General features: G+C 45.4%; 1 protein-coding gene across 6 annotated transcripts in view; it reads right to left on the reverse strand.

Moving 5' to 3' along the window:
- Positions 1-10,547, reverse strand: part of PTK2 (protein tyrosine kinase 2) — a 463,084-nt gene that overhangs the window by 61,159 nt on the left and 391,378 nt on the right. For all 6 annotated transcript variants that reach the window (XM_019528216.1, XM_019528218.1, XM_019528213.1 and 3 more), the window contains 3 exons: positions 10,417-10,441; positions 8,741-8,830; positions 6,037-6,241 (listed from right to left, as the gene is read on the reverse strand). In XM_019528216.1, coding sequence (XP_019383761.1) covers positions 6,037-6,241; positions 8,741-8,830; positions 10,417-10,441 — 320 coding nt within the window. The remainder of the gene's footprint in view (positions 1-6,036; positions 6,242-8,740; positions 8,831-10,416; positions 10,442-10,547) is intronic.

Here is a 10,547-nt window from a genome sequence, read left to right on the forward strand (position 1 = left end):
CATCCCTGCCTGATACAGAGATGCTGCCCCTCTCCCCCAAACTCCCTGGGATCATGCTGGCCAAAGGCTGATCAGATGAAGCCCAGCAGATACTCGAGTGCCTTAGACTGCTCACCACAAAAAGAGAATATAAAGTGGGAAAGCCTCCGAGAAGCCTTCATCTGCTCAAAGCAAAGCACATAAATAACTCACAAAGACGTCTTTGTTTGTATAATGGGAAGACCAATCCATAGATGGGAGTAAAAGCACGTCAAGAGATATTTTTGACCTTCACTCAGTACAGCTGGTGAAGTACTCCAAGCAGTTTGAATTCACAGAAGGTCAGGAAGTCAAATCTAGGCATATTTTCCCAAACTAGGCATATTTTTAGCCACAGTAAGCACAGAAGCATTTCTGTTCTTATTTCCCTGCCAAATCTTAAGGTAGCGCAATCAAACTGAGCTCATCTTCCTGGCAAGGTTCAGACGCTGATTTACAGTTTCAGTTCTTCAAAGGTACGCTTAACTCGATGAATGCATTTGTCAAGTTGCTTACAAAAAGCCCTTTTCCTGGGGTATGTTTTTGGAACATTACATTAAAAGGCAACATTTACTAGTAGTTTCCACACAGAAATACCCAAGATCCTGCAGCATTTCTCTCTACTTAGGAACAGAAAATAATTCTAGTAATCTCAGACAGGCCCCACTAGGTGGGAAGCCATGGTTCATGCTGGCACTGGTGTGGCAATTGATGTCTCTTTGTCCAGTTCATCAGTGTAGTCTCCAGATGTCGAACACAACAGACACAAGAAGAACGAGCTGGAGACACGCGACCGCACTCAGCGCTCGCTCCACACCGCTTTCTTAGCAGATCAGTCCTTAGCGGTTGTCTGTTTTGTTAATAGTAATAAATAATATAGTGAGAGTTAAGGCCAATGAAACCTTGTTTAATCAGCTAATTTCACCGTCCTGTTGTGGTCATTAAAAGCATGAATCAGTCAGTTTTGTTTAACTGCATATCCTTGCAATGAAGCCATGTGACAACTGTAGCCTTTCAAAGCATAACGAGGTCGCTCGTTCCTTTTGCAACCAGGGCTTCTTCATCACTGGCCGACACAGGGGCCTAATGGACTTTATGTTGCCATAGCAACAGCGAGTGTTTTCAAGGCTTGCTGTTTTTAGAAGCAGGAAGGAGATGGGCGGTGGGGGTCTGGTACTGGATTCACTTAGCGCTGAGAGGAAATGCAAGAGGTGAAATGCCAGACTGGTCAACAAGGCTCATTTAAAACCATGCTTTGTCCACCTCAAGCACAAAATCCCAACCAAAATATTTTTGGCAGCAGAGATTAAAGAACCACTCCAGGTCCCTTCCTTACGAGCACACACTTGGGTTTTGATCTGACAGCACAGAGTCAAAAATAATGTGGCTATGTAGCGGTGAAGACTGCTGCTCAGCTTCTGTTGTACGCTGCACCTATGGCTTTGCTAAAAAAAAACCAACCTGTAGCATATTGCCAAGGTGAGAACAGCATAAAATAAACTGACTTTAACAGCTGCACAAACAAATGCAAGGCAATGTACTGATTGCACCAGTGTGCAAGGTGGGGGGCAGTTAAGAGATATGCATATGTAGAAACAGGCAGTGCTTCAGGACCTGAGGGTTAATTCCCAATATTTGGGGACCTGTCATTTCCATCAGCTGTGCTGCATAGACTCATTGACCCTTCTGTAGAAAGGCAGTAAGGATCATAAGCATAAGATCAACAGTCAAGATCAGGTTTTCATCTCATGAATTCCACTCTTCAGAATGCACAAGAAGCCGTAAATATTGTTTCTGTGGCCATCTGAGACCAGGAGGAGTGAACCAGGTGGCATGAATCAGTACCAAGTGGGTGAGGTTTCAGTTAAGATATTGCTTGGCAGAGCAGTGCTAAAGCTGCCTTCATCAGAACCATTTCTGATGCAAGGGAAGAAAAACACTGTTCTGCCAAAGCAGGAGCAATATGGTCTTATCTATCACTGGCTCCAAGCTATAAGTGCAGCCTGGGCCCTCAAGCTTTAAAAGCGAGCCTGGAAGGTATCCAGAAAAAAAGTAGAAACTATGCACACAAAAACCCAAAGAGAAACAGGCTTGTTTTTGCAAGTTCATGGGAATATGAGTTCTGAAACATGATTATCCCTAATTGCTTAAGACTGACTCACCATATAGAAATCAGTAACTCTTGTGTCTAAAGGGGCTGGTGTCTTTCTGAAATATAAAGCAGCCCTACAGACACTAGGGCAGGCAAAAGGGGCCTCCTCAAGCAATTGCTGTTCTTCAAGTGGCCAAAGATTCACAAATTTTGGAGTTGCTTCAAGATCCTCTGCTCTTCCTTGCTGGAAAAGATACGGGGTGGGCAGAGGCCATGGGCTTGCAGAAACATTGGTCTCAAATGTCCGAGTCTGAGAATGGTCCCTTAGCCCTGGCACCTGGGGCCCCATTTGGCAGGCTGGGGGCGGGGAGGACGGGGGGTTGTGGGTTGTGAGTGAGGGGTAATGGCAGGGGCAGGACACTGGCATATTAGGGCTGCAGACCAGTCAGCCTCACCTCAATCCCTGGAAAAATCATGGAGCAGGTCCTCTAGGAATCCATTTCTAGGCACTTGGAGGAGAAAAAGGGTGATTAGGAGCAGTCAGCATGGATTCACCAAGGGCAAGTCATGCCTGACCAACCTGATTGCCTTCTGTGACGAGGTGACTGGCTCTGTGGAGGCAGGGAGACCTGTGGATGTAGTTTACCTTGATTTTAGCAAGGCTTTTTATATGGTCTCCCACAGCATTCTCCCAGGCAACCTAAGGAAGTATGGGCTGGATGAATAGACTGCAAGGTGGACAGAAAACTGGCTGGAGCATTGGGCTCAGGGAGTAGTAACCAATGCCTCAGTGTCTAGTTGGCAGCTGGTATCAAGTGTCAATCCTGTGGCCAGTTTTGTTCAATGTCTTAATCAACAACCTGGAAGATGGCAGAGTGCACCCCCAGCAAGTCTGCAGATGACACCAAGCTGTGGGGAGCAGTAGGTACTCTGGAGGGTAGGGCTAGATTCAGAGTGAATGAGACAAATTGGAGGATTGGATCAAAATGAATCTCATGAGGTTCAACAAGAACAAGTGCAAAGTCCTGCCCTTAGTACAGAGCAATCCCATGCACCGGGACAGACTGGGGGCTGACGGGCTGGGCAGCAGCTCTGCAGAAAAGGCGCTTGGGATTACAGTGGACCATAAGCTGAATATGAGCCAACAGTGTGCTCTTGTTGCCAAGAAGGCTAACAACATCCAGGGCTGCACTGGTAGGAGCACTGCCAGCAGACTGAGGGAAGTGATTGTTCCCCTCCATTCAGCACTGGTGAAGCCACGTCTGGAGTACTGCGTTCAGTTATGGGCCCCCACTACAGGAAGGGGGTGGACAAATTGGAGAGAGTCCAGCAGAGGGCAACAAAAATGCTGACGGCGGTTCTGGCGGCACAATCTCCACCCTTGGAGGTTTTCAAGACCCAGCTAGACAAAGCCTTGGCTGGGATGATGTAGTTGGGGCTGGTCCTGCTTGGAGCAGGGGGTTGGATTACATGATCACTGGAGGTCCCTTCCAGCCTGAATTTTCTATGATCCTATGCTCAGCACCACAAACAGGTGGGGGGGGGACAGCCAGAGCTGGACCCACCTTCTGATGAGGAAAGAGGGCAAGGGGATCTCTGATTTTCCATGATAAAAAACCAAAATCAAACATCAAAATATAAAGGTATTTAGAATTTATTTTATTACAATGACTGAGGCACTGGTAGGCTTCCAAATGGCTTTAAAATTGCAAATGTATCAATAAAATATTGTGTTCAACCAATATCTTTGTATATAGTGGCATTTCATTTTAATTGTGGAAAAATGCTGTTTTGGGGTTTTTAATTCAGAGAATCTGGGATTTTGGGTGGGGGGGGCAGTTAAATCAGAAAATTTGTGATTTTTAAAACAGAAAACCAAGATCCCTCCTGATCCCCACTGCCTTCTTTCTCACTCTTCACCCACAATTCCTCTCCTTCTTGGCCTGCTTCATGATCTCCCCTTGCCAATCAGATGCTCTTAGTTCTGGCCCACCGCATGACAGCCTTCTCTTGTTCACATTCCTTAAGACACTTTCTTCCTGATGCCAACAAGAAGCAAGTTGGCAAAAACCTTTTAACCAAACATTTATTTTTCATGACATACCTGAATCACCGAATAGCATGGATCCTTGAACAATGTGATCTGCAAGCTTTCTGTTGTAAGGTTGGTCTTTTTCCACCTTACCTTTCTGCACTAACTCTAACCTACCATCTTTCATTCCTTGAAGTCTCAGAACAGCAGACTCCCTATGCCTGAAGAAGGGTGATTGCGCCTGAAAACTTGCAAAGAATTTTTTTTCAACCACTCATTTGGTCTAATAAAAGATATCACAGCCACTCAAAGAACCTTGCCTGCCTATGTCCTTTGGCCGACACAGCTGCAACCGAAAACCCAACCTACCACGTAACATCTCAGATTTTAAACCCTTGGGACAAAGCCCACATCTTTCTACCAATTCTAGAATATTACCAGTGCACTTTTGTCCACTTCAGTAGTTACAACAGCAGTGCTGCTACACTGCTATCAGTGGCAGCTGCTGCAATTTTGAACTGCCCTGTTGTCTCACCAGCTGGGGTGGACAATAAAGAGGTGGAGGGAGTGCAGTTCGTCTATAAAGACCTTCCAACAATGGACCTGTGATCACGTGTGTGCAGAATGTTAAGGCAAAGCTGACTACTTAATTAAATAGAGTCTTAATATAAAACTAGAGAAAGAGTAACCCAAACTTACTATCATAGCAATAAATACTTACACAGCTCAGGATAAAACTTTTCATTTTGCTAGGACAAGGCTTGGCAACTACAGTTTGTGGCCTGGCCTGCAGTGCCAGGGGGCTTTGGCTGAGAGGTGGGGAGAACCAGCAGCGGTAGCAGTGCAATGGAGAGCAGTGCTTGTAGCTATGTCAGCTGCTCCAGCTCCAGCAGCGTGGGCCAGGGTGCAAGTGACCCCACACAGAGCTAAGCTCCGATACAGCAGCCCTCCACGGCTGCTGCCCCCTGTGCTAGGGAATATCATTTGCAATAGAATCCAGCATAGTTGATGATTTAATAATTTGTGATTCACTCCTGCCTTTTTTCAGTAACTGCAAAAATAAGAGTATGAATATGGCAAAGCAAAGCAGACTAGTGGAGGTGTTAATACCATATCAACCATCTATAAGTTTCATAGTTGGTAGGGTCAGAAGGGACCAGAGCAGATCATCAAGTCTGACGCCATGCCATGGGCAGGAAAGGATGCTGGGGTCAAATGACCCCGACGAGGTGATTATCTAGTCTCCTTCTGAAGACCCCCAGGATAGGGGTGAGCACCACTTCCCTTGGAAGTAGGTTCCAGAACCTAGCCCCCCGACTGTGAAGTAGTGCCTCCTGATAGCTAACCTGAATCTATTCTCCATCAACTTATGGCCATTATTTAGATTTATACATAATATTTTGCTAAGATTTACAGATAAATAAAATCATTTTGTTATTTATTCTTCTGTGTGCAGTGGCATACCTATACTCTAAGATTGTGAAAAGGTTCAAGATTTACAAATAAATATTGTAAAGATAAATAAAATACAGCTGTTAGGACAAAAAAGTTCCAATTTTCCTGGTTTCCGAGGCTGCTTTGATTCCACAAAGCAAAGCAGAATCATCTGTAAGTTGTTAAACAGGATACAAGGTATTAAATAACTAGATCATTCATTTTCCTATTATAAAGACTGCCTTTTCCTTAATACAAAGTAAGACTGCATTTAGGGGGGACAGTATTCATCAGATGATCAGTTTTACATATATTCCAAGTGTCAGTAATTTGACTCCTTGAAGACACCAGTCTAGTATACTATGTATTGTATTTTCATTGGAAAAAATAACTTTGAAGGATACAATGCACTTAAATACACCTTAAACAAGGAAGTGATAACTCAAAGATATCACCCTACCTGAGTTGTGCTTTAAGTTCAGTAAACCTGGGTCGTCTGCTAGGATCATATGCCCAGCACTTGGTCATAAGGCTGTAAAGGGTTGGAGGGCAGTTTGGAGGCATTGGTAACCGCTCGCCATTCTCAATTCGGCCGATCACATCATTGTTCTTCACTCCTTGGAAGGGCTTCACACCATGCATTAGAATTTCCCACATACACACACCTGGGAAATAAGGAAAGCAACCACCAGCCTACAGTGAGCAAACAAGGAGCAGGTCCCATGAATCAGCTGTTCTACTGGTAAGTCCCTACCCTCTGTTAACTTCCTTTAATTTGACTGTTTGTACATACTCTGTACCAATTATACCTGAATAAACAGCTTCCACAGGATTATGTGGAGAATTAATCAGAGCTGTATTTGAAGAAATCCGAGCTGCAGCTGGCTTACAGCAGGCAAGGAACCTGTACCACTTCAGCTTTAATACTACTTCCCATTGTAAATCAGGTTAGCTGCTCACATTCAAACCTACTTTTTCAAGCTGCAGAATGAAATGCATTTGCATTTCCCCTGTCTAGTTCCAACTGGCTTGTTTTGATTTGTGCATATTTTGCTTGAGAGTTTTTCAGTAGTGGCATTTATTCAGTTTACTCCTGTCGAAACTATGCAACAAAATGTAGTTTCTGTTGAAACTCTGCCCTGCACGCGAAGAGGAAAAGCTAGCCTGTGGGCGAGTACCTCTACCTGCACTGCTTTCCTGTGCCAGATGGAAGTGATAGTTATCCTGCAATTAGGGCTTCCTTTCTTCAACAAAACAGTGACTAATCTTGATAAATCACATGCTTTAAAATATTCACAACTCTTGTTTTAAAAGAAGAAAGCTGATTTTTTTTTTTGCTGTTTTGATGTCACTTCCTTTTTATCCCCAGTTCCCATACCTTTGTTATTTTAAATGTGCTCACGATGGCCAGTCCAGGCTGCACAGCTCTATGACTTAGGTGGGAATAGCAGACTTGTGTAGAAACAGGAAGGGCTGGAGCAACAAAGGGGTCAGAGTATGCAAGAGTAGGGCATGTTTCTCTCTTCCTTGTTTTTTAACTTGGACTCTGGGAGGGTTTTCTACACTCCAAAATATTTTAGTTATGAAAAATTAAATGCCTGGATATTAGGCCTGTGCAAAGCGGCTAGGTATTCGCTTCAGATTTGGCTGATTCGGGGGACAGTGATTTGATTCAGTGATATGAATCACCATCCCGAATCGACTTGACTGAATCTGATTTGGCCCATCCCCTGCCCACTCTCCCTGCCCTGGCAATGGCTGCCCTGCCCTTCCCAGCTCCTGGCCCTTCTTAAAAAAAAAAAAAAAGCCCCAACTCACCAGGTGCAGCCTGGCGAGTGGTGATCCCTGCTGTCCCCCACTGCACAGGGGGCTCTGCTAGAAGTCCCCTGACACCCCCCCCACTCTCCCATGACTGTCCCACCTGCCACGGCTTCAGCCCTTTAAGGAAAAAAAACAACCAAAAAACCCCAGACTCTCCGCTCCTGCTGGGCAGGGGGCAATCTCCACTGCCCCGTGCTGCGTGGGGGGCTCTTCACGAGTCCCCTGAAGCTGCTGCAGGAGCAGTGAGTCCCAGGGCTTTTCTTGGGGTTTTTTTTCTTGAAGGGCTGGAGCTGGCCTGGGTGGGACACCCATGAGGGGGCTGGGGGAGTGGAGGGGAGGGCCAGGGGGCTTGCGCAGAGCTCCCCATGCAGTGCGAGCAGCAGGGATCACCCCCCCGCCTGGTGAGCACCGGGGCTTTTTATTAAAATGCTGGGAGCTGGGGTGGGTGGGGCACCTGTGGGGGGGCTGGAGGAGCAGGCAGGGGTCCCCCCATAGTCCCCTCCCCGCTCCTCCAGATCCCCTTCCCCAGCCCCTAGTACTTACTAGCTTGGAGTCAGCTGCAGCTCCCTGCTGCAGCCACTGGGGACTGCCCGAATTAAAGCTCTCCAAATCTTTTCTGAAGACTTGGAGAGCTCTGAATCGATTTGGACCTTTTCATCGGTTCCCTGATTTTATTCGGATTCAGAGATACGGCTACTATATTGGACCAGATCTCCTCTGGATCAAATCACCCCCCGAAGCTTTGCACAGCCCTACTAGATATTTAATATTAGGGGACTGAAACAACAGAAGTGAACAGTGGCAAGATGCCCAGAACCAAGCTACACTGAGGTTAGGGAAAGGAATCGGGCAAAAGCACGGAGAATCACTGAGGGAAGTTACTGCTGAATGCATACGAGAAAGTGGGGAATTAAGATCTCAAAAGTGCAAAAAATGGTTGGAGGAAGAGGTAAGTTACAACTAGAAGATGGAAGAGAAACACAAGAGGCAAAGAACATTACCCTTTCCTATTAGGATTATGAGCCTGATTTCACTACTCTCTCAGGACAGATGCCCCGAAGAAAGAGGCAAATCTTGCTTCTTGGCTTTTTCCCTGGACTGTCCAAGCTATGACACTACTACAATGCACCTACAGCCTAAAAGGCTCTCAGAATTGGTGAAAAGGGTCCCTAAGGGTTCAAAGAAACTGGGTTCACTGAACACAAAACAGTCAAGTACAGACGGGAAGAAGCCCAATTTCTATACTGCAGGAAACTCTTCATCTTGCATTAATCAAAAATGGAAGCCTAATTTATCTTCTTTTCCAAAAGTGCATTTGAGAAAGTAATCGGGCGCTCACTTACCAAACATCCACACGTCGCTAGCTGAGGTAAAACGTCGGAAATTGATTGACTCTGGAGCCATCCACTTGATAGGCAATTTTCCTTTGGAAGCTGAGGGAGGGGAGAGAAGGTCATTAATTCGGCTAAGCAAGCTCCAATCTCCAATCTCCAGCAAAATAACCTGGAGGTAGTCTCTTCCATCAAAAACCTGGGTACAGGACCCTCGGGAGACATGAGAGGAAAAGGAGGATTGGCTCCTAAATGCACATATGCTGGATAAGATTTTTTCCCTCAGTTTTAAGATGATGATTTTACTTTAAACTACTCAAATGCAAGTGAGTATTTATTAGAACTGAGCTTGAGGCAGCCACAGAAAATCACAATGAATGAATATTTTTTAAATTGAGCAAGGAAAAGCAAAGACTTTTGTTTATAAATTAAAGAAATGCAATAAAGTGCAATAAATTCTTGAAGGCTCCAGGTAAATATTGCCCTTCACTTTTGTAACTTAAACAGACCTACGTATTTTGTTCAAAGCATCATTACAAACCATCAGGAATACCAGAACACTTGGTGGATAATGTGGGGAGAGGGAAGTGAGTGAGGGGCATTGTTCAAATTTAGGAAAGTAATTGACGGTTTAAAACATACACATCTTGTCTCCAAAAAGACACTGTGCAATTAAAATTACCACTGATTTGAACCTTGCTTTGGTGCTTGCCATCATTTTACTGCCTGAGCCCTCAGCTCATACATTTTGGAGCATCCCATTATAAATGGAGTCAGGCAACTTCAGTTTGGGAAGAAAAGGAGGGAAAAGCAACTGTTAAATCCTTTCTGCGCTTAATATCCCCAACCTGCCGTTGTTTGGAAAGTATGAGGGGTAGCTGAAGAAGACAATCTGCAAGTCCCCCAGCACTCACAGACTGTGTCCAGACGAGCACGGATGTTTGTTTCCCCGGGGACAAGTAGCAGCGGCACCCCTTGTCCCCGGGGAACGCCCGTTCCATGCACGTTTTGGCGCGCGTGGGTTACCCTGGGTGGGGTGGGGGAGGCTGTGGCCAGCAACTGTGCTAGCCCCAGCAGCCCTACCTTGGGCCCAGGGGGGAGCTGCAGCCATGGCGCTTCTACAGCTGGAGTGTGGCTCTGGCCAGCCAGACTCTGGTTTTGGGAGGCTCATGCTGTCCTGCTTTTTTTTTGGCATGGGTTTTCAGCATGGGTAATGCCTGAATGTACAGTGTGTGGTGCTGCAGATGGGTCTGTGGCACCACATACCTCACATCTGTGCTCATCTGGACATGGCCACAATGGACAACCTGGATCAGGCCATGAATATGGAATTTTATTAAGTCATCAATAATCATCTTTGATACTAGAAGGGCTGTAAAAGAAAGAACTTTAATGGTCTTCCTGTTCTCCGCCCCCCCGCCAAATTTTTAACTACAAATGAATTGGCTGGCTTTTGCCAATTTGTCAGTCCCTGTGATATTTTTAGCAGCTGTGTGAGAGAATTTATTGACATCTGTTGAACCATTCAACTTAATGATTTTATAATTAACCAGATTTCTTTGGTTTAATTGTTCTGAGCCTTTTGATTCCTTAGCAAACAAACGTGATTAGCAATGCAGGTCACCTCCAGTTTGGCTGCACGCAGAATCCTTCCCTTACCCCCTTAAATCTTTACAAGTACTTTTTACCTTTATAGTAAGTACTGTCTTCCATGTATCGGGACAAACCGAAGTCACCCAACTTCACACAATCGTTGGAGGATACCAGCACATTTCTAGCAGCTATATCCCTGCCAAAAAAAAAAAAAAAAAAAAAAAAA

The sequence above is a fragment of the Gavialis gangeticus genome, unplaced genomic scaffold, assembly GCF_001723915.1.
Source record: "Gavialis gangeticus isolate Ggan-Ray unplaced genomic scaffold, GavGan_comp1, whole genome shotgun sequence".
NCBI lineage: Eukaryota > Metazoa > Chordata > Crocodylia > Gavialidae > Gavialis > Gavialis gangeticus.